The sequence below is a fragment of the Pipra filicauda genome, unplaced genomic scaffold (genome assembly GCF_003945595.2).
Source record: "Pipra filicauda isolate LSUMZ 115617 unplaced genomic scaffold, ASM394559v2 scaffold607_size300211_pilon, whole genome shotgun sequence".
Lineage (NCBI taxonomy): Eukaryota > Metazoa > Chordata > Aves > Passeriformes > Pipridae > Pipra > Pipra filicauda.
The window spans coordinates 91,387-118,082 of record NW_024104762.1 but is presented as its reverse complement, the minus strand read 5'-3'; the positions used below and the strand labels follow the sequence as shown (position 1 = coordinate 118,082).

The following is a 26,696-nucleotide window of genomic DNA, read 5'->3' as shown; positions in this document are numbered from 1 at the left end:
CAATCATCCCCAGGACAAAACCAGGGAACTCCACAACACAGAGGCTGGGAGGGAGGGAGGGAGGGAACACCTGCCAGCCTGCAGGTAATGCTGCAATTCAGCACACCATGAAAATGAAGAGATACAGACCCAGGAGTGGAAAAAAACAAACAAAAAACCCAGGAAATATGTGGATTGGTGAAGGCAGGGAGCTGGGAAAGCAAACATGGCACAGGCAGCAGCTGCACCGAAGCACCAGGGCAGAGAATTGCCTTCTAAAAATCCAATTACACCAGATGTCCCTGCAAAACCAACCAAGCAAGCAAACCTGAGTGTCACAGGAGTCTGCCTGTCTGCCTGAGAAAGCCAGGGAAGGGAGTTTATCCAGCTGGGACTCACACAGGACTCTGAGGGAAATGTCAGTATTTTGCTCAAGAAATCAAGCAATTACATCATCCCCTTCCTGATCAGATTACTGGCATTTACTCCAGAACACAGCCCGGGGGCTGGCAGCTTTTATGATCCTCTCTGAGAATCAGCCTTCCTGCCCCAAAACAGCCTGCAGATTTCTGGAAGTTCTCAGCCCTGCACTGGGTGACCGAGCTCCTCGGCACAAAGGCAGGAACCCTGTGGGATCTGTCCACATCCAAAGGCCACGTGCAGAGCTGCCTGAAAACCCACTAAATATTGCACCTTGTTCACAGCCCAGCCCATACTCTGGGGCTTGGGAAGCTGAAACTGTGATATAAATTAAAAAATGCCTTTTTACAGTTAGAACAAGAGGCTTTATCACCATAAAGAGATGCTGACTGACACAGTTCTGTGTTTAATTTGGGATTAATTTGTGAAGATCATACCTTCACTTTTCAGATCAGTGGCGTGAATACATTGAAGACTCAAGCAGTGAGTTTCCAAAACACAGCCCCAGGTGTCACATGGTAACACAAGATGAGGACTGCCATCCCCAGAGCCATCCCAGGCTCACCTTGACCTTTGGAAGCTCAGTGTGCAGCTGCCTCTGCAGAGCTCCAGCTCCAGGGGCACCCCAGGCTGTCCCAGCCTGCACACACACAGCTGAATTCCCTCCCCAGCAGCCAGGGCTGGATCTCTCCCTGACAGTTCAGCTGGGAGGGCAGCTGACAGACAGTCCATGTGTGCTTGGCAGGAAAACAAGAGATGCCTTTTTTCCTTCCCCTCACGATGGGTGGTTGCTCTTTTGTAAACAGACAACAGACACCAGTTCAATGTTCTCCTCATGAACTGGTCCTGAGTGCCCAGAGAGACTTGGAAGCACCGTCAGAATCGACTGGAAGTTCTTGTGTCCCCAGTGCAGCTCTGCCAGGGCACCCTTGGGATCTCACAGGCACACAGGGATGTTCCAAGGATGTTGGAAAACCTGCACTACACACCCACAGCAGGTGTGATCCAGTGGGAATCATGGAATGACTTGGGTTGGAAGGGACTTCAAGGATCATCCAGTGCCACCCCTGCCATGGGCAGGGACACCTTCCACCAGCCCAGGTTGCTCCAAGCCCCGTCCAGCCTGGCCTTGGACACTTCCAGGGATCCAGGGGCAGCCACAGCTTCTCTGGGCAACCCCACCCACCCAGCCAGGAATTCCTTCCCAATATCCCATCTATCCCTCTGGCAGTCTGGACTGTTTCACAGGTGTACTTAATTGTTGTAATATCTCCAGTTCTGTAGGAAGCACAGAAAGCCACATGCTCCAGAGGAGGTTCATTCTGAGTCCTCCAGAGAGGTTCCAGCCATTCCAGGTGGCTCTCCAGGAACCCTCCGTCAGGAACCACAGCTATTCTGTGTATTTTGAAAGCCTGTTAATAACTATTTCCTACAAATCGTGCATTTTACATGGAGCAAGTAAAACTGTACCTTGAGATGATGCAAGGATAAACCCCTGCCCAGTTCTGTAAAGTCACAGAATCCCAGGATCAGTTGGGCTGGAAAAGACCTCTGAGATCATCGAGTCCAACCTTTGACCCAACAGCACCTTGACAGCCAGCCCATGGCAGTCAGTGCTGCCACTAATTCATGCCATTACCTGAGAAACAACACATGGAAAAGGAAAACATAACATCCAACACACAGGAGTTCAACACATTTGCTAAGAGAAAGACAACCCAGGAAGGTCCTGTGTTAGTTAAGTTTTCTGCACTTTGCCTGATTGCAACGAAGGGAACGTTGGAAAAATGCACCTTTTGCACCAAAAAGATTTCAGAAAAAAAAACCCAAACCCTTTCTTCCTGAGGATGACTGAGGAGACCTCTTTTCACTCCTCCCCACACAGAGTCATTTAATTCCTGTTCAATAAAGTTTTCTATTCTGCTCAGGAAGCTGATGCTCTGAAGCAGACAGACCATGCACCATTTGCACAGGAGGGATTAGTTTCTAATTCCTGCTCTTTAATGCTTTTCTACAACTAAAACTGGAATTCCTCCATCAGGAACCTGCCCACCTCCAGCCCTGCCACACACAGAGAGAGATTTATTCCAGGCAGGTGGATTCACTGGACACCTCCAAGTGCCCTCCAAACCCACAGAGTTTGTGTTGGCTGCACGAAGGGCTGGCAAACACTGCTAGAAATACTTCCATCTGCAATTAAAACACCAGCACATGCCTGTAATAACAATGCCAGCCAAAAGTAACCAGGGGAATCTGGTATATTGTTTTTAAACTTTACAAAGTGCTCTTTTAAAAGAGGGCAACTCCTTGTGCCACGGATCAGACAGAGGTTCCAGCACCTCCCAGAGAGGTTTTCTGTGCACGAGCCATTTATCACCAGCTCCCAGCCTGGCCCCCATTTCTGACTGGCCACCACACCCCCCAATTTCATGCTCGGCAAGTAAAAACAAAGCCAAGTTGCTGTGGAGGGGCCATCCCAAGTTCAGCAGCTGTGAAACAACAGCCAGGGGCAGCCAGAGCTCCCAGCACTCAACGGGGGCTCGGGAATCCTGGGCTACTTCTATGGGAAAGAGAAGGCAAAAAAATCCCAGCTCTCTTTGGCTCCAAGCAGGTCAGTGCTGGAACCCCCAAAACCAACCTCCAACAAAGCTGCTGCTGGTTTGTCCTGCCCCACCACTGCACACTCGAGTGTTCTGGTGACTCTCCATCGTCACAGAATCACAGATGGGTTGGGTTGGGAGGGACCTCAAAGCCCACCCAGTGCCACCCCTGCCATGGGCAGGGACACCTTCCACCAGCCCAGGTTGCTCCAAGCCCCGTCCAACCTGGCCTGGGACACTTCCAGGGATCCAGGGGCAGCCACAGCTTCTCTGGGCAACCTGGGCCAGGGCCTCCCCACCCTCACAGGGAAGGATTTCTGACAGAAAACTCCCCTCATGTTGATCTCCTCAACCCATGGCTCGTGTTTTCCTTAACTTTGTTTTTCTTTTTATTCTCCAAACATTTCCATTCCAACTTCCCCTGGTGTTATGCAGTAAAAGCTACAATTATAATCCCTGACTACAGGACAAAGACAGGCCAGAAGAGGCCATTCAACATCATAATTTAAGAATTATTTCATTGCTGGATTCACATTCTTTCCTGAATCCAAATCTCTCCTAACTGCATGATTAGAGGGATTAAGGAAAGGGCACCAAACAGCAGCAAGAGCTAGAACAGGCACTGCAGGTCGTGGCTTTGAGACACCAATTCTCACTTCATCTGAGAACCGGGATATAAAGGAAAATTCTCAGGCAAGCACAGCTTCTGTGAGAAGGATCTTATCTGGAATGAAAGACAGTGGGATATTATAGAGGGAACACAGGAGCTGAAAGAATTGAGTGTGGTTTGTGGAGCACAAGAGCAGAGGGAGCTGCCCACTCAGCTCCAGGGACTCCTGAGCCTCAGACACTGGGGAAACTGTTCGGAAACAACTCGTCTGCACCGCCCGTGACCCCTGTCAGGCTGCCAGGACCAGGAGCACGAGGGCTGGGATGGCTGGGAATGCCGGGATTCAGACATGGCTGGGTTACAGGGAACAAAACCACGCAGCTCTTCCCTGTCCCTGCACTCCGGGATGCAACCAGGAACCTGCCCAGACCCACAGGCAGGTCCCACTCCTGCCCCTGGAACAGGAATGCAGGGCCAGGGAATGCTCCTCCTGCCACCCCCAAACCCCAGACAGGGCTCGGGGGGGCACGGGGGGAACTTCAAATGAGAATTTGGTATCAATTCACTGGAATGTTATAAAGCATCACAGAATCATGGAATATCCTGAGCTGAAGGGACCCCCAAGGATCACCCAGTCCAAGCCCTGGCCCTGCCCAGGACACCCCAACACTCCCCCCTGTCCCTCAGAGCGTTGTCCAAACCCTCCTGGAGCTCTGGCAGCCTTGGGGCCGTGCCCACTGCCCTGGGGAGCCTGGGCAGTGCCCACCACCCTCTGGGGGAAGAACCTTGTCCTGAGATCCACCCTGACCTGGAATGCTGCTGGTTTTACGAGTAGGAATTATTTACAAACAATGCTCCCTGATGATCCATGGAGGTGTTTTCCCTTCATGCCTCAGAGAAAGGCAGAATTCACAGAAAACATTGTTTTCTACACTCAAACCCCACGTTTCTCCCCCAATGGACCAGAACAAAAGATACCCACAGGGAATGTCATCCACAAACCTGTCTGCTCAGCAGAGGGACACGGGAGGGACAGAAACACAACCATGCACTGGTTCCCTTTTCCCAGCAACGTTCCCTGACAGCATTCCCTCCTTCCCCTGGTGCCCTTTTCCAAGCCACAGCAATCCTCAGGGATGGCATTTCTAAGGAATGGCACTCCTCTGGCATGGCATTCCCAGTGGATGGCACTCCTCTGGCATGGCATTCCCAGTGGATGGCACTCCTCGGGGACGGCATTCCCAATGACACTCCCAAGGGACAGGATTCCCAATGAATGGCACTCCCAATGGATGGTACTCCAAAGGGATGGTATTCCTAAGGAATGGCACTGCTCAGGGGCGGCACTCCCAATGGATGGATGGCACTGCTCAGGGATTGCATTCCCAATGAGTGGCACTCCCAATGGCCAGCAATCCCAATGGATGCCATTGCCAACGGATGGCACTCCAAGGCGATGGCACTCCCAACCAATGGCACTCCCAAAGGTCGGCATTCCCAACGGACTGCACTCCCAGTGCCCGGCATTCCCAACGGACTGCACTGCCAGTGCCCGGCATTCCCAACGGACTGCACTCCCAGTGCCCGGCATTCCCAACGGACTGCACTCCCAGTGCCCGGCGCTCCCGTTCCCTGGCTCGAGGCGCACGGAGCGCAGGGAGCGGCGCCCGGCGGCAGCGGAGTGAAGGTGATCCGGGTCGGCGATCCCACCCCGCGGTGCCGACCCCCGCTGTGACCCCGGGAGCGGCGGCAGGGCCCGGGCCCGGCTCCGCGCGGGGCTGCGGCGGCGCTGCCCCCCCGCCGGCCCGGGGCGAACCCCGCCGCTCGCGGCCCGTGTCCCGCCGTCCCCCGTCCCGCCGGGCCGTACCTCATGTCTGGACGGCCCCTACTCGCGGGCGCGGCCGCGCCGCGGGGCCCGCGGGGCCGGAGGGGCCGGAGCGGCGGCCGGAGCCGCCCCCGCCGGACGCGCCATCGCCGCCCTCGCCCCGTCTGAGCGGGACGGCCCCGTGCGGCCGCCGTACTGACGCGCGCGCACCGCCCCGCCTGACGGGCAGGGCGCAAGACCAATCACGAGCGGGGCAACGCCGCAGTCCCGCCCCTCCGGCCAATCGCGGCGCTCTGCCTCCTGCCCGCCCCCCCCCGCGTGACGGGCAGGCGCGATGGCCAGTCAGAGAGCCGGAGAGCGGCATGGCCCCGCCCCCTGCGGTGGATCGAGGCTCTGACAGGCGCTCTGCCCGCCTCCCAAGAGTGACGGACAGGGCACGCCGCCAATCAGAGCCGGGAAAGCCACAGGGCCTCGCCTCCTCCGGCCAATCACGGCTCTACCAGGCTGAGGGAGCCAGCGCTCGGGGAGCGGAGGGAGCGCCCAGGACTCTCCTCGCCGGCTGCGGGCGGCGCCTTTATTTTGCACACGGCAGTAACTCCCGAGGTAATTCCATGTCTCCTCCCTCTCCACGGCGCTGCCCCTCAGGCCGCGCAGGGCGGCACCGCCGGGCGGCTCCCGCCTCCTCCCTTGGGATGAGCGACAGCCGCGCTGGCCAATCGCGACAAGGCGTTCTTGCCGAGCGGCGGCCATCGCAGCCAATCGGGATCGCCCGCGGGCCGCCGGGGGCCGTGATTGGGTAGGGGGCGGTGCCTGGATCGGAGGCGGAAGTGACGACTTGTCATGGCAACCGCGGGTGCGTCGCGGTTCTCGGGGTCCCGCAGCCCTGAGAGGCTGCCCGGGGACTTTGTCCTTGTGAACTCGGGTTTACTGTGGTTTCTTTCCTTTCCAAAAGGTTCCTGTGCGCTGAGCACGCCGTGCGCCGGGCTGGCACAGAAGCCCAGGAGCCGGAGCTGTGGTTTGTGGTGCGGTGACACGGAAGGGTCCCCGCGTTCCTGCTCGGGGCGTGTTGGCCTTTGCACCTCCCGGGTCTGATTTGGATGGCAAAGAGACCATCGACTGCCGGGGGGCACCCAGCGGGAATTCCTGTGTACCACTGACTGCCTTTAGACCTGAAGGAGCCTCCAAGAGAACTAGAGAGGGGCTGCAGGGACAGCACGAGGGGGAATGGCTTCCCACTGAAAGAGGGGAAATTTAGATGGAGTACTGAGAAAGAATTCTTCCCTGTGAGGGTGGAGAGGCCCTGGCACAGGTTGCCCAGAGAAGCTGTGGCTGCCCCTGGATCCCTGGAAGTGTCCAAGGCCAGGTTGGAGCAACCTGGGCTGGTGGAAGGTGTCCCTGCCCATGGCAGGGGGTGGCACTGGGTGGGCTCTAAGGTCCCTTCCAACCCAAATAATTCCATGATTCTGGGATTCTCAGCCCTGAGGATTTGCTGTGTTATTTAACAAAACCTGTTGCAGGTGACAGCACATGTTGCCTCATCTGTTGATCTGGTTTAAAACTTCTGAATGACAAAGACTCGAATTGCCTGCAAACAGTTGCTGGTTTTCTTTTGGAATGATTTATTTAGTTTAATAAGGCTTTAATGAGCTGTTTGCTCTCTGTACATTCAGACATCACAGTTTGGTCTCTGTGTATTTGTTCAGGTCACTATGAAGGCCTTGTTTGGGCAGCAGAATTCACCTGGAGAGGAAATGACTTTTGTGTTCCAGGAAAGAGTGAGTTCCCATCACAACAGCTCCATTAATCAGGCAGAGGGAGGAGGGAGTTTGGCTGAATGCCACCAGGGAATTGAAGCACTTCAATCTCCTCTAGGCTTGAAAGAGAACTGGTAGAATCCCTGCAAACACAGACAGGGGACTGAAGGCAGGAGAGGTGTATTTTATCGTCAGGCAGCACTTGCCAAGTGCTGGATTTCTCTGCAATTTTCTTGTCCAAGCTTTGAAAACAAGCTCTGCAGGCCTGAACAATTCACCCTGTGTCCACATCTCCTGGTTGGGTTTTCTGGTCACTGGAAAAGTAGAAACAGAGCTTGAGGAAATGATCAGGTTTGGAGTGTTGGCTGCTGGTGTTTCCTGTCCTCCTGGGAGTTCTTGGCTCTCAGTGGAGTCTGGGATCACAATTCCAGCACACACCCACCATGGAAGAACAGGACTGTGCTCCAGTGCCTGGGGCAGCTCTTCAGGAGCTCTCTGGAGCCACAGAATTCAACGTGGCTCATTGAAGAATTTAAAGGAGCAGCACTGAACTCCTTCAGATCATTTCTGGTATCAATCCCAAACCCAAAAGGTGAAACAGGAAGGGGAGGCCTCATTAGCTGAACATTTTTGCAAGGGAGGAAGGCACCACTTGTGGGACTGTTTCTTTGGCACCATTTGGACTGTTGGAATATTGATCTCAGTGAGTTTGTCAGGATTTGAGTCTCAGAGAAGGGGGAAAAAACCCAACAGAAAAATAATGTCAGCATCTGCACAGGTTTTGTGAGGTCTGGTGACCAGTTTGCAGTAATAGTAGGAATATAATAGTGATAATAATGGTAATATCATAGTAATAATAATAGTGATACACATGTACTCAAAATGGGGAGGTAAATCCCTTTTCACTGAGGAAACATTCTTGTTCTGCCTGCACAACAGCCTGAGCAGGGGCCGTGGGAAAGTCTGGAGAGGCTCCTGGGAGCACATTCCTGCTCACTGTGCAATGTAACCTCTGTAAATCTGTCCTAGGAAAACCTTCCTCCCCCCGGGGACCACGAGGTGAAGGTGCAAGTGAGGGCCTGTGCCCTGAGCTGGGTGGACACAAAGGTATTTCCCCGGGGTTTGATGAAGGCTGGGGGTGTTTGTGGTCTCCAGGGCCTTGGCTGGGGACTGGCCCAGTCCCATCTCTGCCATCTGAGCCTGTGCAGAGGCACAGCATTGCTGGGGGGCTCCTGCATGGCTCTAAATCAAAAGCACCTGTGCCTGGGGTGCTCGTTCATGGGGACAGGTCAGCTGGCACGTGGGAGTTCTCCTGCAGGAAACCCCTCTTATCTTCCCCTGCACTCCCCAGTCCCACGTTGTCTTGCCTGGTAATAACCCTGTGGTTTTATTTTTTAAATGCTTCTGAATTTAAATACAGAAAATCAGTGCCAAGGTTTAATGTGAATTGAGGAAAGTGTGTCCTTTTTTCCCTGGATAACATTCTGGGAATGGCCCAGCCTCCTTCCTGGGATGATCAAACACTGTAAGATGATATAAATATGCACATTTAGAGCCTCAGTAAGTGTTGTAACCACTGTTTTAATTTAGCTTCTGTCAGAAATTAAGCTGAAGAAGGAACTCGTGCCTGTGGGACGAGAGATTTCTGGAGTGGTGCTGGAAGGTGAGTCAGTGGCATTGTCTGGGGAGGGGGAGCAGGAATTAGGAGCAGGAATTGGATCTGGCCATCCAGAACACATAAATCCTGTTTGTACAGGACACCTTTATGGCAGGAAGTTCTCTCACAGTGCATCTGCTGCCCCGGGGATCCACCTGTGGGTGCAGTTCCAGCCTGGCTCTCTCAGACTCCCCCCTGTGTCCCTGCATGGGACTGTGTGAGGATGAGGTGCCAAAGTTTAGGGAATTCAACATTTGGGTTGAATTTGGGTGGGGTGTGTGTAATTAATAAATTATTTATTTTCCCTAGCAGTGTGTATTTAGTTTTTTGAGCTAGTGAGAAGCAGAGCTTTCAAGTGCACGTTCCATTTCACTATAAACATTTCTCTTCTTCTCTCCTTTCCCCCCTCTCCTGGTGAGTTGGGAGCAAGGTGACCTTTTTCCAGCCGGATGATGAAGTGGTGGGTAAGTCAATGCCTGTTGGCCTCATCAACTGACACAACCAGAAATCTTCTTACAACGAATGGCTGAGGTGATAAGAATTGTTAAAGCTACATCTGACATGTGTTTTCAAAGATTCAGCTGGTGTCACGTGAACAAACTCTTGCAAATGAGAATTCTGTTCTAGAAGTTTCTCCTAGGGTTTGAAATACGATACTGTGTTAACCAGCAAAATGTGAATGGTGCTTTAGGAGAGAGGAGATGTCTCTTAGGGACATTCTTTCAGACCTGTTTATGTTTTGTGTGCTAAATTAAAGGATTAGAGGATGGCTGAAGTTCTGAAGGCAGGACAGAGTGGACAGTAAGAATGTGTGTTTAGAGATTGTGGCCCTTCCTGCCTCATTCCCTCATTGCACAGGAACTGCTGTTGGCAGCTCCCATAGACTGATAATTCCATGGATAAACCCTGGAGAGAGCTGCAGGTGTGTACAGTTACTGTAGGGTGACCATTTTTACTGGGAAAGACTGGAAGTAGCAGCCAAATTTGCTGAGGATTTAAGGTCTCAATGGAGTGTAAGGTTTGGGGAAGAAGAGAATGGTTTTCCCTGGGGTGGAGGGGACATTTATTGAGGAGGTTGATTGGATGCCAGAACCTCCTGTTCAGGAACCTCCTGTGGCCAGAGGAGGGAAAAGCTCTGCCATGACCAGGATGGGGATCTTTTTATTTCTGCCTACTCTGGGTGTGCTCTCTCTGCCTTCCCTGAGTGCCTTGTTTGCCCTTCAGTTCTCTGCTCTATTCCAGCTTCTTAACACACTCACACATTCCTGTGTGTTCTTCCTCTGCTTCCTTCTGTGCTGCCTTTGCAACCCACGAGTGCAGGGATGGGGCTGGGAGGGGAGAGGGGGCTGGGGGGGCTGCTCTGGGCCTGTTTCCTCCTCTGGGAGCCACAGCCTGGAGTGGAGCTGGGAACACTCAGTGTGAAATGGGTTCAGACATCACCTGACAATCCCAAAATGCCGTTTGAAGCCCCTCTGGAACTGCCCTGTGCCCATGGACACCGCAGGGTCCAGGTTTTCTTGCCTGTCACAAACGTGCCCAGAGGTGACTGAACCCACCCCAAGGGGGCCCAGGGGTTTCCTCAGGAGCTGGTTTGGTTAGAACTGATGCTGGTGTGAAATTCAAGGTCTGTGTTCCTTTCCTTTCAGGAATTTTACCTCTGGATTCTGAGGAGTCTGGTCTCTGTGAAGTTATCCTGGTTCACGAGCATTATTTGGGTATGTAGATCGTATATTTTGCTAATATTTATATTTACTGTCTCTTTAGACTTTGGGTCAGCTTTTCTAACAGGGAGCTCATTCCCCTGGACCTCTGGGCACACTCCTTCCATTCCAACATTCCAGCTGTTCCACCTGGTCACAGAGGTTTGAACTCTCAGTGCTCCCAAGGGCTTTCTCTTTGATGTTTAATGGGTTCATGTTGGGCCCAAATCACACAAATTGACTTTGGTTTTTTCCTTTTTCTTTTTTTTCTCCCCTCTAACTTCCCTTTTTTATTGCTTCATTATTGTTACACTTTTTCCTCACCTCATCTGTCACAAAATTTGCTGAGGAGAAATTTGGTTTTCCTCACTTTGACTCAGTCCATGAATATCACAGATTAACAGATGGGATGAAGTGAACAGACTAGAGGCTGGAGAAAGGAATTTTTCAGGGAATGAGGATTAGGGAAAGCCTAGTTTGGAAACATTCTCTTCAATTATTATGAATTTCCAGTTTTCCCTTTCTGGGCATAGTTTGCTTTAATGAGTAAGGTACTAAATTTGAGAGTGTCTGTGTTTCTCCCAACAGTTTGTTACTGAGCAAACTGCTCTTCTGCTCAAATTTTGTTCTGCCCAGAGAAGCTGTGGCTGACCCTGGATCCCTACAAGTGTCCCAGGCCAGGTTGGACAGGGCTTGGAGCAACCTGGGCTGATGGAATGTGTCCCTGCCCATGGCAGGGGGTGGGATGGATGATTTTTAAGGTCTCTCCCAACCCAAACCACTCTGAGGCTTTGTGACTGTAAATCAGTTTGTATTGTGTTTCTGGGAGTGTCCATGAATTCCAGCTATGTAGTTAGGAGGTGACCCCTTTAAACTTGGTTATACCAAAATTAAATCCCTGCTTTTATTGGGTAAAAGATGGTAAGATATCTTCTCCTTGTTTTTTTTTTTAAATACATGAGAGGGAAACAAGCATTGTTGACCTTGCCCTGTTTGCAGCTGGAACCCTCCTGAGCAGCTGGGACAGGGCAGGGGTTTCCTGGGCGCTTTTGCTGTGTTTTGACTGTTTGTTTGTGTGTTCTCCCCCCAGTGCAGAAGCCAGAGAAGGTTTGCTGGGTGGTTTTGCCCTGTTTTGATTGTTTGTTTGTGTGTTCTCCCCCCAGTGCAGAAGCCAGAGAAGGTTTGCTGGGTGTTTTTGCCCTGTTTTGATTGTTTGTTTGTGTGTTCTCCCCCCAGTGCAGAAGCCAGAGAAGGTTTGCTGGGTGTTTTTGCCATGTTTTGATTGTTTGTTTGTGTGTTCTCCCCCCAGTGCAGAAGCCAGAGAAGGTTTGCTGGGTGTTTTTGCCATGTTTTGATTGATTGTTTGTGTGTTCTCCCCCCAGTGCAGAAGCCAGAGAAGGTTTGCTGGGTGGTTTTGCCCTGTTTTGATTGTTTGTTTGTGTGTTCTCCCCCCAGTGCAGAAGCCAGAGAAGGTTTGCTGGGTGGTTTTGCCCTGTTTTGATTGTTTGTTTGTGTGTTCTCCCCCCAGTGCAGAAGCCAGAGAAGGTTTGCTGGGCTGCAGCAGCCGGGACGGTGCGGGATGGACTCCGGGCCTACACAGCCCTGCACTACCTGGCCCAGGCCTCTCCTGGGACAACTGTGCTCGTGCTGGATGGAGCCAGTGTAGGTACCAGCTGGGCAGTGACTGCAGGGACACCACATCCCTTTGCTGGGAATAACTGGCTGAGCACCAGAGCCTCGGGATTTCGGACACCTGCACTTCCCAAGGCTTCTGCCTCACTGCTGGCAGTGAATGGATTCATAGGAAAGGCTTTCCCACATCAGATCCTGAGCCAGGAGTTCCATCCTGCCTGCTGTGTGGGGAGGGTTTTCTGCTGTTGTACAGTGACACAGTTTTACCCTGAGCCCTCAGGTATAACTTCAGACTGGAATGAAGTTCCAGTCTGAAGTTATACCTTATTTTTTACTCCTTTCCCACCTCTGCTTTTTAACTTTCCTTGGCAATAAATAATTTGATTTGCATCCCTGCAGTCCTCGTTGCTAATGGAGACATGGAGCTTCCTCAGCCAAGGTCCTGTAATGGAAACACAGCTGGGGCTTTTCCTTGGAGCATTTCTTCCTCCAGCAGGTCCCAAAGCTCCGAGTTCCAATTGCAGGGAAGGTGGTTGTGGTAATTAAAGTAGAATCTGAGCTATTCTGCTGAAGAGGAGAACCAGTTAATGACTGAAAGTTTGCTCAGAGCTTCCCAGTCACTGAAAAGACCTTTTTTGGCCTCACGTAGGACAGGAGCAGATCTGTGAATGTTCAATTCTTGGTTCAGCTGTGTTTTGTTGCAGGAGTAAGTTCATTTCTGGATACTCCCCTGACTTCTCCTGAATGGCCTTTGTGATCTCGTTGTTCTTAAAGGGCATCAAATTGTCGCTGTAGGTGAATGAATTAATGAATTAATGAACGAATCTGCTTTCCCCCCCTGCAGCCGTTCGGCACCATCGCGGTTCAGCTGGCCCAGCACAGAGGGGCCAAAGTCGTCTGCACTGCCCACAGCCTGGAGGACAAGCAGTTCCTGGAGAGGCTCAGGCCTCCCGTGGGTAAGTTTGATCCTTCACTTTATCCTAAAGGATGTCTCAAAATAGTTCTATTTTGTCTGGTCTAGAGACTTATTTCAGTAGCTGAAAACCGAAACGAAAATTGGTAAATAGTCTAATTAAATAGTTCTCAAGTTACTTCTGTACTCCATAGGTGTTTAATTTCTGGTTTAGGTGTCTCTTTTGGCATTTTTATTCTCCATTTGAATTGTGTTGACTGTCAGGGCTTTCCAGTAGTGCTCGAGTGCTGTTTTAGGCACAATGCTCAAGAAGGCTTTTCATTTGACACAGTGGTTGCTGTGAGCAGAAGGAAGGGTTCCTAACTCAGCAGGATCCCAGTGTGGGATCCAGGTCCCTGAGCCAGAGGCCAGGTGTGACCCCAGGCCTGACATCCAGTGCTCATCAGCCCCACTTTCCTCCCAGGAGTACCTTCCCAGGCTGGGCTGAGCTCAGTCTCAGGTGCTGTCACACCTGGACCTGGACACTCCAGGCTCTGCCTTTTCCTCTTTTCTAAATGAGCTTGGCCTTGCACACAATCCTTGTGTTATTCCCTGACTTCTTCTCTTTGATACCTCAGTTTTGGGGTTTTATTCCCTGATAAGTAATGGTGCCACTTGGACTACGGGAAAATACTCCATGTAGGAGCTCCTGGAGTCTTTTCTGATCAAACTTGTCCTTATTTCAATGTTGCATTGTGGAGGAAAGTGGAATACCTCTTTGTTCAGGCAGTTTTAAAGGACTGGTTGGATTGCAGGGCAGTGAACAGATGTTAGAACTGGTGCCTGTTTCCTCCCCAAAATCCAGGGTGCTGCAGTTCAGTCACTGTGTTCAGTTGTCAGTGGATGATTTTTGTTGGCATCCAAGGAAGTGTACAGAAAAGCAACTGTAAAAAGTGCCTTGGGTAGCCAGTTATCAAATGTGCATCAGCCCAAACATGCAGGGGTTGGGGTGAGATGCCATTACCAGGGGGGTTCAGTCCCTGGGCTCTCCCCCCTCTCTATTGCTGTCGGCAGTCCTGCCTTCCCAGGAGAACTGGAGCAGTGTTCCCACCTCCCTGTGGCTCCCAGTGCCTCCCCAGCCCGGGCACTGGTGCTCTGCAGGTGCACAGGGCACTGCCTCGGGGACACTGTGTGAGCACAGGGCTCAAAGGAGCTGGAGCTGCTCCCCAGACACGGAGTTCCTGCCAAATTCCATCCCCTCCCGGCTCCCGGGAGCACAGACAGCCCAGTGTGCCCTCCACACATCTGCAGGGCTGGGGGGAGTTTCCAGGGAGCTCTTCCAGAGGCTCTGGAGGCTCAGAATGCTGCAGGAAGCAGAGCCTGGTGTTACACAAGAGCATTTCTGCTGCCTGACCTGAATGATCCTCCACAGGGAACTGCAAAGCTTTTGTTGGGAATGCAGGACCTGGCAGACTCATTTCTCTGGAGTTTTTATTTATATTTGTATTACCTCTATTTTTTTGCAACTTGCCAAAAAAGCCCTATTTTTCCTTGTTCCAGAAGCCTCTTTTACTGTACTCTAGACATGACAGACATCAGAACTGAAGGATTTTTGGGAATGCTGGTGATGTGCAGAGGTTTGGTACACCAGGGTCAAAGACTAAAACACCTAAATCTTCCCTTTGCAATATTTTATGGGTATATTTTGCTAATGATATGAAAAATTCATGAGCTAAGGAAGGACTTGGCAATTTTATTCTCCCAGCCCTGCCAGCACATTCCAGTCTGACTCTGGCAGAGCTGCTTTTTGCAGCAGTTTTGAGTTCAGTTGAAGTTCAGCAGTTTTAAGTTTTAATGTTAATATCAAATAAAGGCTCTGAGTAACCCAAGCTCTAAGTGGCTCCTCATGTCCGTGGGTAGAAATTTTTCAGTTTTGTGCTCGTTTAGTGGGTTTTTTGGGAGTTTTTTAGCAAGAGTCTCTCAGTTTTCAGTGAGCAGCAGTTTGTGTTGGGCATAACAAGCTGCTCCATGGAATGGTTGGGAGGGGGGAATTATAGTTGCAACTTCAAATAAAGAAATAGAACTTGGGTACAGCTTTAAAGAGAGAAACAGTTTGAGTGTGAAAGCAAAAAGCCTCAGGGTTTGTGTTTGGGTTTTGGGGGTTTGTTTTTAATAAATCTGATCCCGGTGCCTGAAGTAGAAGTTCCTGGTAATGTTTAAGGATTTGTATTTAGACCAACAGGATGGGGCTTTTTATGTCTTCAGTAATCTCTGCAGTAAATATAATAATAGGATGAAGGAGGGGACTGTAACTAATTTTGACATTTTAATGCCCCGTGTTTGAGACTCGAGACAGAATATTCCATTAATAATGTGATGAGTTCCTTTTGGAAACACAAGAAAAAAAGAATATATACATACAGAGATATTTCTTCTGTTCCCTGGGATACCCCATTCTTTTTTTTTTTTTTTAGTTTGATTTGTGTGATGATTTTTTTTTTCTGTAACACCAGCATTGAGCTTTCAGGGGAGGCCTCTCTGGCTCCCCTGAGCACAGTCAGTAAAGCCCCAGCACATCTTTTGGGTGACAGCTTTTAAACTTGGCAGCTGAACTTCCTGGGGGGGAGCAAACCCTGGGAGAAGCTGGGAAATCCTGGGACTTCTGCTTCTCCCAGAGGTGATGGAAGAGAGAAACTGCAGTTTTGCCAGTGAGAATAACGTGACTTTGGAAGCTGTGCAGGTCACAGAAGGAGGAACTGAACTGATTTTCAAATGCTTTGTGAGAAGTGTATGATTTACAAAGGATTATAAAAAATTATATTAGTTTGTTCTCAGCCTTTGCCACAGTGGAGTGAAATTTTTCCAGCATTATTTAGGAAGGAACTTGACCAGGATTCTGATAAGTGGAGTTTGAAGCACTGTGCTGAGTTAAGGAACAAAACTAAGCAGAAATCAGAAAACAGTCAAACTGGTGAAACTCTGGCCTTTCTTTGTCATAGTCAGGCTTTGGGTCCACAAAATCAGAATTGTTCTCACAAAGTGAAAGTGTTTGCAGGTTTTATACCTTGTCAAACTGCTGTGATAGGAACAACCTTTTAAGAAACTGAGAAGGATATTATGGGGTTTTGTTTGCACATGGGGAACGTGACTACCATTAATTAATTAATTAATATGCCATCTTTATTACACTATGACCACATGTTCTCTTTAATTAATGACCTGGAGAGTCATTTCCAGGTTAAAACCATCAGGCAGCCATGGGATATAAGTTGATCCCTGCTGTGAGATCAGTTCTGTAGGGTAGGGGAAGCTGTGCTGGGAGAGCTCACCCAAAGCTTTGCTGCTGTGGTTGTTCCAGAGGTAATGGGAAATAAAAAGCCTCCTTATCTTTTGGCCACTCTTTGGCTTCAGTAACACAGCTGGGCACTCCAGGACTTGGTAGTTTTGAAGGGCCAAGAAGAATAGCAAAGAATAAACTTACAGAAGGATTTCTGATTCCTAGAGCACCACGTGTTGTCCTTTTGGGCCCAACAGATTTGTGAGTCTCACTTCTGCATTCCTGGGTTTGGTGTGGATTTTGCACTGGGTTGTAAAAGGGAAGAGAACGATGGGCAGGGGTTTTGACTTTTTTTCTGACTCAGCTGCAGCCTGGTTTGTGATACTTGGAGAGCCCAGAAGGCTCCTGTTGTACTGGGAATGTAAACTCTGCATTTTCCCTGGAGTTACCCCCGTGTCCCCCTCTTCCAGCCCGGGTGATCGACGTGGCCCACGGCAAGATCGACGTGGCTGAGAGCTGCCTGGAGGAGACGGGAGGGCTGGGAGTGCACATTGTGCTGGATGCTGGAGGTATTGGAGTGCACATTGTGCTGGATGCTGGAGGTATTGGAGTGCACATTGTGCTGGATGCTGGAGGTATTCCCTGGGGAGGGCTGGGAATGCACATTGTGCTGGATGCTGGAGGTATTGGAGTGCACATTGTGCTGGATGCTGGAGGTATTGGAGTGCACACTGTGCTGGATGCTGGAGGTATTGGAGTGGACACTGTGCTGGATGCTGGAGGTATTCCCAGCGGGAAAGCTGCTCCTCACACCACCACTGCCTTGAGCTTTCCAGCATTATTGGCAAGGAATGTGGCTGGGAGCTGCAGCACTTCATAGGCTTTTATTCTTTAGCTAGTTTATTCCATAGCCCTCCTTGTGTCACCCTCTAGTGGAAGCTGCTGAATTCAGCTGAAATCTTCCTCTGTTTGAAAGTGAAAATAAAACAAGTATGTTCAAAGCATAGGGCTGTGACATCACTGTTTCTGCTGCCTCGTTTTAATACAAAAATTGCCCAAAATTGCCAGCACTGGCAACCTGTACTCTGAACCATCTCTAATGGCTGAAAACTCTGCAGTAGTTACTATTCAGTCATATAAGATATGATTCTGAATAAAGTATTTAAAATATAAAGTGTATAAAGCATACAAAACATTCAGAGTTTTCAACTATTTTCAGCTGAAATAACTGAAGAACTTCTTGGAGTTCCACTGAAATGTGTGGAAATAGATTTATACTGGATTTTCTAAATTCTCCTTTGCTGAGCTCAGATGAATTTATTCTTCCTCCCCAGTGAAATTATATAGTGCTGAAGATGAATCAGCTTCAAAATCCCAGCTGCTGCCTCACAAGCACGACATCATCACTCTGCTTGGGGTTGGGGGACACTGGATAACAACAGAAAAAAACCTTCAGGTAAAGATACCTGTGGCAGCAAGTAGCTTGTACACAAAATATATAGATATATATACAGAAAACTATGACTTAAACCTGTAAATATTACCAGTTTCCTCAGTTTTAAGAATGGGCAAGGGGTGATTTTTTTTCTCTGTTTTAACCATCTGTATGAATAACCACTCAACCTTTATTTTTTTAGGGGGAAAAGTAACTAAATAGCATTTTTCTTCCATTTGCTTAAGCTGGATCCTCCAGACAGCCATTCCTTGTTCCTTAAAGGAGCCACGGTGTCCTTCCTGAACGATGAGATCTGGAACTTGTCCAATGTGCAGCAAGGGAAGTATCTCTATATCCTTCTGGGGGGCACTTGGAATTCTGGCCTTGAAAATGTCTGTACAAGCTCTGCTGCAATAGAAAACACCTTTTCTGGGACAAAAAAGGCAATATTTTGGTTCAAATTTGAAGCAGTTAGTTGAAGATTTAATTCTCTAAGTTTTTGATATTATGTAAGTGAAACTCTGGCATGATTTGTGTTGTTCTTTTGGGCATTGGATGCATCATCTGTAAACTTCATGCAGTCAAGGTCGCTGCAGAAGTGCAAATATTTTGGCTTCTTACCATTCCCTTCTTTGCAATGTACATAAAATGTACTTATTTGTTAATGTACCCAGAAGGCATGGAGGGAAGATATGGGTGTGGGAAAAGGAATGATGGGAAGAAGAATGCCTTCTAAATTTGGGCTGGAGCAGCTGGACTGAGCTCCCTGAGCATCACATTTCCAGTCCTGGAAGGTTTGTGTGGGTTTGGATTTAAGGACCTGTGTATCTTGTGAAATTCTGGAGCACCTGGCATTAGTGTCTGAAGAAATCACAAGCTGATGGCTTTTTAAAGGACTTGAGTTTCAAATAACAACCCGATTGCTCTTAAAATGAAGGATGAACCTTATTTTTTGAGTTTCCTACAAAGCCTAAATACAGCCCCATCTGTTGTGCTGTCCTGGGTGTTACTCATCAACTCACAGATGGCAGCTCTGCTCCAAGAATTCCCAGGCTCTCCTATGTTCCCAGTTGTATTTTGATTTATTTTGGGTGCCTGTATGAATAGTCAGGGCAGTTATCTGGTCCCAAAGTCTGTCCTCTTCATCCTGCACAGAAAATTGTTGATTAGTTGATTAATAATTGATTAATGTTGTACTAGTGCAGGCTGCACTTGTATTTCATATTGAATATTTTTATATTGAAAGAATTGAAATATCCCATATTTCATTTCTTCATCCTATTGGGGGAAAAGTCTCTCATATAGAAACAAGTGCAAAAATCTGATCTAAAGATTGGAATTGAGATTCATTTTCCTTTTGCCTGGATCCTGCTGGGCTTGTATCAGTCCAGGGCTCTGACCAGCAAACGTGATTATTTAGAGGTTTCTCTCCAGCTCTGTTGTTCCTTGACAGTCTTCTTGGATACCCATCCTAGAAGATATCATGGAGAAATTATCAAGTGGCATTTTCAGGTGAGAGATCTCAGGGGCTTTGTGGGTTTTTTTACTTCAGCATTAGAAGCAGAAAACTCTTGCCAGCTCTAACACTCCTGAGAAGAGCTTCAGGAGAGAGGAACACTCCCATAACGAGGTGGGACCCCTTCCCTCGAAGCAGGATAACTGTTGCTGTTGAGCAAAACCCTCACCACCACCTCTTTTTTCCCCCCTCTAAGGATATACTTTTATTAAATTCTGTTTCCTGTTTGCTTTTAGGGCTTTTCCCTCCTCCTGTGCACTCGAGCAAAGCTATAAAACTTTTATTTTGTTTAAGGAGTGAGGTTTACACAGTGAAAGTAAAGTCTGTCCTGTGACATCCCTGTTGATCTGAGTGTGCTCAGCAGACACTTTTACTCTTTCCCTTTAGGCCTCAGCTGGATGAACCGATCCCACTGTACGAGGCCAAAGTTTCTATGGAAATTGTTCAGAGGAATCAAGCCAGAAAAAGACAAGTCATCCAGTTCTGACAGGCAATCTCCTCATTTCTGAGCCTGTGGGAGACAAAGAAACGTAATATATTTGTGGAGTGAATCAGTGTACACTTTCAGACAGTTCTGTTACCAGAATTTAAACATCCTTTGTACCTCAGCACAAGTGGTCTCGAAGCTCCTGTGACTTCAGGGTTTTTTTTAATCCACATGAGCAGAATGTTCCCATCAGCAGCTTCCAAAGCAGCAGCCTTGACCTACAGATCTTGTCTGCCCTGCCCCAGTTACAAACATCAGTAACATCTACAGGCAAACCCAGCTGCTGTTGGTTTTCAACCATAAGAAATTAAAGGGGGAAAAAAATCATCCAGAACCATAATTAATCTGTCTTCTGTCACTCACTGGATTTGGAGCAGGTTCCTGATAAATGATGCATGGGCAGTGTATGAAAACAGGAGGAAATCTGATTGTACTGCTCATGTGATGTAATGCAGCCCCGAAAAGAAGGGATGCTGTTATGCACGTGTGTACACACGTGTCTAAAGCATGTGAACCCTCCCTTAGTGCCACAGTTCTTCTGAAACCTTGTACCCAACTGTTGATTTTTATCTGATGTTGCTCATTTGAGCCTAAGCGTTTGCAAGATAAAGCAGACCACAGGAAACAAGAAATTAAAAAATTTAAAAGAAAAAAAACAAAACAAAACAAAACAAAACAAAAAAAAAAAAAAAAAACCAAAAACAAAACACTGACAAGACTGCTAAAGAAAGATATTTTTTTTCTTTTATTAAATCTTTTGCCAGTAGATATGTTGATCCTAAGTACCTCTTTATGCCTCTTGAACCACATTTATTTACAATCATTTATTTTTATTATTTATTGTGCATTTTGAACCCCAGCTACAACAGAGTAGTGCAATCAGAACTAGTTTCTATTGCAAATAGACTTAAGAACTAAGGGGTTTTACCCCAAAGAGACTAAACCCCGTGTGTTTAGTGGCACCTCTCACCCAGCTGGTCCTGGTATCCCCACAGGTGATTTTTGCCCTGTGGTGAATTTCATACACCCGACCAGCAACTTAAATTAATCAGCAGTAATTTATTATTTATTTATTTTTATCACGTATTATGCCTTTTGAACCCCATGTACCGCAGACTGCTGTGACCAAAACTAGATCTCGAGCCCAAAGAGACTAGTTTATCTGGGATAAAACCCCCTGGGTTTTTAGTGTATTTGGGATAAAAGACTAAACCCTGTGTGTTTAGTCTCACATATCACACAGCTGGGACCGGGCCGCAGCGTCTCCACAGGTGCTTTTTGCGCTGGTGCAGCCGTGTGGTGACTTTGACACCCCCGCCCACAGCAGTTGGGGCTGGTTTCCGAACGGAGCTCCACTGATGTTCCTGAGCAGCATTTTTTTGCCCCTTTATTAGTCCGTGCCCCGGCCGAAGGGCGCTGGCGGGAGCCGCTCTCCCCCCGAGCCCTGAGGGCGCAGCGATGGCGGCGCCGCTCCCTCAGCGCCGCCCCGGGGCGGAGCGGGCGGCCTTTGGCGCCGGGCCGGGCCCGCGGGTGCTGCGGGCTGCGCTCGGCCATGGCCGCCCCCGCCGAGCCCGGGGACCCGCCCGGCTTCCAGAGGCCGCCGGCGATGCTGCGGCTGAAGCGCAAACGCCGGCGGAGGAGCGAACCCGCCGCTGCCGCCGCCGCCCCGGCCCCGCGGGGCCCCTCCGCGCCCGCCCGCCGCAACCCCTTCTGCAGCCTGAACAACAACAACGCGCCTCAGCGGGCGGCGGCCCCTCAGCCCCCGGCCCCGGCGGGCGGGGATCCATCGGCAGCGCCCTTCTGGCAGGTGGGACCGAGCCCCGGCACCGGGGGCTCTCCGCGTGGCGCCGGAGAGGCGAGGGGAGACGCGGGGAGGGGACTCGGCGCCCTCGCCCTTTAGCGCCGTCGCCATCAGCCCTCGTCCTCAGTCCTCTCCCTCAGCACCCTCGGCCTCGGCCCGCGCTCTCAGCCCTCGCCCTCAGCCCCGAGCCCCCTTTAAATCCTCACCGGGGCTCGGCCCGGCCTCATACAAGTCAGTCTGGACTCTTGCTCAGCACCGTGTGGGGATCTCGTGCTCGCCCCAGGGGTGGGTGTTTGCAGCCTGGACGTGCTTGGGATCAGCCGTGAAATGTCACTGCCGGGGCGTTTTTTAAAATGATCGGCCCGGTGCTTCCTTTGCTCCTTTGGGCCTTACGCTGCTGTTTCGTTCAGTTTTTAGAGCCTGCCTGTGAAGAGAAGCCCCCCGGGAGAGCAGAGCCCGCGGGAGGAGCCGACATCCTCGCCCTGACCGAGGTAGGAAACAGCGCACAGTGCTGGGAAGGTTTTAGCTGTTTTCTCATTTTTTTGAATCATTTCTCCTTTGATCTGTTCCTGTTTATGATTGCTGGAAAGACTCCTGTGGGTGAAAACCATCTTGTGTGGTTTTATAAGCAACAAAATGGGTTATTTCTATTAGAATCTGGTACTGACTGAAATCATCAGCTGCGTCTAAAGTGTGCTTTTGGTTTCACTTGTGAACAGGTTTAATTTTCTGTGACTGAACTGATGCTGTCTCTGTTTGGACAGGACCTTCATTCACCTACTGCTGTACCCAAAGTTCCCTCCTCACCAAGACAGGAATTCCCTGCAGACTGGAGTATTAAAACACGGATTCTATTCATGTCTTCCCAACCTTTCACCTGGACGGAACATCTAAAAGCACAAGAGGAAGCTCAGGGACTTGCTCAGCACTGTAGAGCTACAGAAACCACCTTGCCCCAGAGTGTGCAGGTGAGAGCTGGGAGGGTGGCTGGAGCTCCAGCTTTGTGTCTGGCAGCTTTCCCGTCCTCCTCAAACCCTCTTGGATCTCCAGGAACCCCAGCTGTCCACGGAGCTGCGTTGTGCCTTCCAGCAGAGCCTCGTGTACTGGCTCCACCCTTCGCTGCCGTGGCTGCCGCTGTTCCCTCGGATTGGGGCAGACAGGAAAATAGCTGGAAAGGCTTGTCCTTGGGCACAGGATGAGGCCTTGCAGCAAGTGCTCAGGAGTGACTGGTGAGTGGAACCAAATTATTCATGTATTTGGTAAGATTAAGACAATGGGATTTTAATTAATCACAGAATCACAGGATGGTTTGGGATGGGAGGGATTTTAAGGATCTTCTCGTTCCACCCCCTGCCATGGGCAGGGACACCTTCCACTAGCTCAGGTTGCTCCAAGGCCTGTCCAACCTGGCCTGGGACACTTCCAGGGATACAGGGGCAGCCACAGGGGCAACCCATGCCAGGGCCTCACCACCCTCCCAACCAGGAATTCCTTCCCAGTCTCCCATCTAACCCTGCCCTCTGGCAGTGGGAAGCCATTCCCTGTGTGCTGTCCCTCCATCCGTCGTCCCAAGTTCCTGTGCGATGTCAGTAGCCAAGGAATGCCTGCCGTGAGGGCTGTTGCTGCTCGTTCCCAGGTGTGTGAGCTTCTCCTCGCTGTACCGGCTGCTCAAGGCGGGGCTGTGTCCCTATTTCTACGTGTGCTGCCCGCAGTTCACGGTGCTGTTCCGCGCCGCGGGGCTGGGGGGCAGCGCCGTGCCCAGCGCCGCCATCGCCCCCACCACCCGCGGCTTCAGGGAGGCCCTCAGGAGCGAAGGCAAGTGCAGCCAGTCCTGCCGGCACGGGCAGGGCTCACAGAAGGCAGGGGCTGTGCGACAGAACCGCTCACTGCTCTCTCTCCTCTGCTCCAGGCATAGAGTTCTCCTTACCTTTCGTAGAAGAAAGAGCCAGGAGACAGAAGAACTCCGAGGAGGATTTGGGAACAGAAGTGGCTGACGGCCTCAGAGGGGGCAGCAGTGCAGAGGATGCAGAGTAAGTGACAGCCCTGTGCAGTGCTGGAATTCAAGGGCATCTCCAGGCTCCTGCACAGCCCATTTGGAAAACTCCTCGGAGGTGCTGCCCTGCTAACACTGATCCTGTGCTTTCCAGGGAACCAGCTCTGAGCGATGATGATGAGGAAAGTTTCTCTTGGCTAGAGGAGATGGGAGTCCAAGACGAGGTGAAGAAACCAGACACCATTTCTATCCAACTGTATCCTTCCTTTGCACTTCCAGAGGTGCGACACCGGGAAACCCTGCGGCTGCTACAGTGCTGTGGTACAGGTTTAAGTTCTCTCAGAGCTTTTGAGAGCTGTTTTCCAAATATGAATCCTCCCATTCCTGCATGCTGAGAGACTGTGCATGTCTTCTTGAGTTCCTTTACAAGAATTTCTAGGAATCTGAAGCCAGGATTAAGATGCTGCTTAATATTCGAAGAACAAATCAGTGCAAACTTGGTGGGGTTTGGCTTTTGGGCTTGAAGGACTCGATTGCTCAGAGGGGGTGGGGGGGGCTCTGCTGCTCCAGCTCTGCCTTTGCACGGGGATATTTCCCCCCTGGCCGTGGTTTTCCCGTGACTCCCGTTCCCAGGCGCAAGGAGAAGCAGGAGGTGCAGGTGGACCACAGGCCCGAGTCGCTGGCGCTGGTGAGGGGCTCGGCCACGCTGACCCTGCTGAACCTGCTCATCAACTGCCGCAGCCTGGTGGCCGTGGCGGGGCCGCAGGCGGGGCTGCCCCCCACGCTGCTGTCCCCCGTGGCCTTCCGGGGGGGCACCATGCACACGCTCAAGGTGAGGGCAGGGCACAGGCAGGGTTTCCTCACCCCCACCTTGGTGTCCTTTCCCTCAGGCACCACAGAGGGGGTGTTGTGGCTGGAGCCCGAGCCAGCCTGGTGTGTGCAGTGCAGCCTGTTCCTAAACCCCCCTGCACCCACACACGGCCCTGGGCTGCACACAGCCCCGGGTTCCCCTCCTGCACCTCAGACAGGCAGGGCTGCCTGGGGGGAAAAGGGTGGCTGAAAGGTTCCTCCCGAGCTCTTGTGGGGTCTGAGGCTGTCCCAGCCCTTTGCAGCAAGGAGCCTCTGAGCCACAGCTCACCAGCTGTTCCTGTGAGGGGCCATTTGGGCTGGCAGGGACCTTAAGGATCATCCAGTGCCACCCCCTGCCATGGGCAGGGACACCTTCCACCAGCCCAGGGTGCTCCAAGCCCCGTCCAACCTGGCCTTGGACACTTCCAGGGATCCAGGGGCAGCCACAGCTTCTCTGGGCAACCTGGGCCAGGGCCTCCCTACCCTCCCAGCCAGGAATTTCTGCCCAGTAAGAACGGGATGAGCTGCTTATTCCACCAGAGAAGTTCACCCTGTTCTTTGCACTTCACTTCCTACAATCCCCACTCCCGGTGGTGCATTTTAGGAGTAAAGCCATGGCAGTGCTGGTGCACTGAGTGGGGAGTTGACAATGTTGAGAAGTGTTCCCATTTTCCATGGCCCCGTGGTGTCAGAGTGGGTGGGAGCTGGCAGGGCCGTGCCGAGGGCAGCACTGATCCCTGCTGTGCCCCCTTGATCCCTGCTGTGCCCCCCATCCCTGCTGTGCCCCCCATCCCTGCTGTGCCCCCCGATCCCTGCTGTGCCCCCCATCCCTGCTGTGCCCCCCATCCCTGCTGTGCCCCCCATCCCTGCTGTGCCCCCCGATCCCTGCTGTGCCCCCCATCCCTGCTGTGCCCCCCATCCCTGCTGTGCCCCCAGGCCCGCAGTGCCCGTGCCCGCGTGCCGGGGGGCTCGGAGGACGTGTTCAGCCTGGAGGTGCTGGGGCCCGTCCTGCCCCACACCCTGCGGGCGCTCACCCGGCTGCTGGGCCCGGCCCAGCGCGGGGCCTTCCGTGCCCTGCTCAGCACACACCAGCCCAGCGCCGCCTTCAACTGCTGCCCCCAGCCCCAGGTGAGCACAGCCCTGCCTGGGAACGGGGATGGGGGCAAACGGGGACACCAACACCTTCCCTGGGAACGGGGATGGGGGCAAACGGGGACACCAACACCTTCCCTGGGAACGGGGCTGGGGGGCAAACCTGGGACACCAACACCTTCCCTGGGAACGGGGATGGGGGGCAAACGGGGACACCAACACCTTCCCTGGGAATGGGGCTGGGGGCAAACTGGGGACAAAACCACCTTCCCCGGGAACAGGGCTGGAGAGCAAACAGGACACCAACACCTTCCCTGGGAACGGGGCTGGAGAGCAAACCTGGGACACAAACCTCCCCCTGTGATCACCACTGGCAGCCCCTGTGGCTTGTCATTCCCTCAGAAATGGGATAATGGGAAGAGCAGGAGCTCCCCAGGGGTGTCCAAGGGCATGTTTGGAGGTACAGAAACACCCGTCCCATGTGTGACTCCTTGTCGTGTGTTCCCACAGGAAGCTGTGGGATCCCAGCAGGATCTCCCTGCGTGTGGATTGCATCCCAAGACTCTGGATGAGCTGAGGCAGTGTCCAACACTGGGCAAGTCTGCCATCCGCTTCCTGGAGATGAAGGACTATGCCTACACCTGGAAGGCCTAGGAATGCTGGTGCCACTGCCTGGAGCAGGATGTTCCAGGTGTGCTGTGCTCAGGGGGTGTGGGCAGCACCTGGGCAGGTCGGGAGGGACATCCCAGACACCGCCCATGGCACGGAAACACTTCCAAGGACTTTTAACGGAAAGAGAGGCTTTGGGCTTCTCCTTTTGTATTTTAGAAAGTCTTTTTTAAATAAAACTCTTCTTTTTATGGGTGTGGTTTGCAGGCAGGTCTGTGCTCCCCCAGCACAGGCACAGTCTGGTCTGAGTACGGAATTCCTGCTCCAGGCAGGAACTCAACCCGTTTGGAACTAGAACTTTCCATGGCAGGGGCTTGGAACAAGATGAGGCTTACAGTGCCTTCCAACCCAGACCTTCTGGGATTCTATGGATGGGTGGAATTCTTGGCAAAACTCATTCCCAGGCTGCTCCCAGCACCTAGTCAGGAGCTCCACAGAGATGGATGGGGGACCTGGAACTGTGGCTGCAGCTGGATCCAGCTAAAAGGTGGATATTCCCCAGAGCTGC

At 51.3% G+C, this 26,696-nt stretch overlaps 3 protein-coding genes across 9 annotated transcripts in view; 2 read left to right on the top strand and 1 right to left on the bottom strand.

Annotated features, from left to right (window-relative positions):
• ITSN1 (intersectin 1) overlaps positions 1–5,577 on the bottom strand; it is a 96,652-nt gene extending 91,075 nt beyond the window's left edge. For all 5 annotated transcript variants that reach the window (XM_027713407.2, XM_027713408.2, XM_027713410.2 and 2 more), the window contains exon 1: positions 5,477–5,577. The gene's annotated coding sequence lies outside the window, so the exon portion shown is untranslated. The remainder of the gene's footprint in view (positions 1–5,476) is intronic.
• A 310-nt stretch (positions 5,578–5,887) lies between these two features.
• Positions 5,888–20,124, top strand: CRYZL1 (crystallin zeta like 1). Of its 3 annotated transcripts, none has more exons than XM_039388099.1 (15): positions 5,888–6,037; positions 6,387–6,449; positions 7,138–7,209; positions 8,218–8,295; positions 8,779–8,851; positions 9,265–9,309; positions 10,492–10,560; positions 12,074–12,207; positions 13,022–13,133; positions 16,817–16,981; positions 17,030–17,062; positions 17,681–17,802; positions 18,027–18,132; positions 19,248–19,293; positions 19,685–20,124. In XM_039388099.1, exons 3-15 carry the CDS (start codon positions 7,144–7,146, stop codon positions 19,782–19,784), a joined length of 1,149 nt encoding a protein of 382 aa, XP_039244033.1. In that variant the 5' UTR covers positions 5,888–6,037; positions 6,387–6,449; positions 7,138–7,143; the 3' UTR covers positions 19,785–20,124. The 3 variants fall into 3 exon arrangements, with proteins under 3 accessions (XP_039244033.1, XP_039244032.1, XP_039244034.1); XM_039388098.1 differs by having other exon boundaries at positions 5,889–6,037; positions 6,387–6,456; XM_039388100.1 differs by lacking the exon at positions 17,030–17,062 and having other exon boundaries at positions 5,895–6,037; positions 6,387–6,456; positions 16,817–16,915.
• Positions 20,125–21,129: 1,005 nt separating this feature from the next.
• Positions 21,130–26,379, top strand: DONSON (DNA replication fork stabilization factor DONSON). Its single transcript, XM_027713423.2, has 10 exons — positions 21,130–21,591; positions 21,996–22,076; positions 22,350–22,553; positions 22,636–22,814; positions 23,222–23,400; positions 23,495–23,615; positions 23,733–23,834; positions 24,212–24,410; positions 25,364–25,555; positions 26,030–26,379. Exons 1-10 carry the CDS (start codon positions 21,337–21,339, stop codon positions 26,171–26,173), a joined length of 1,656 nt encoding a protein of 551 aa, XP_027569224.1. The 5' UTR covers positions 21,130–21,336; the 3' UTR covers positions 26,174–26,379.
• Positions 26,380–26,696: the final 317 nt, after the last annotated feature.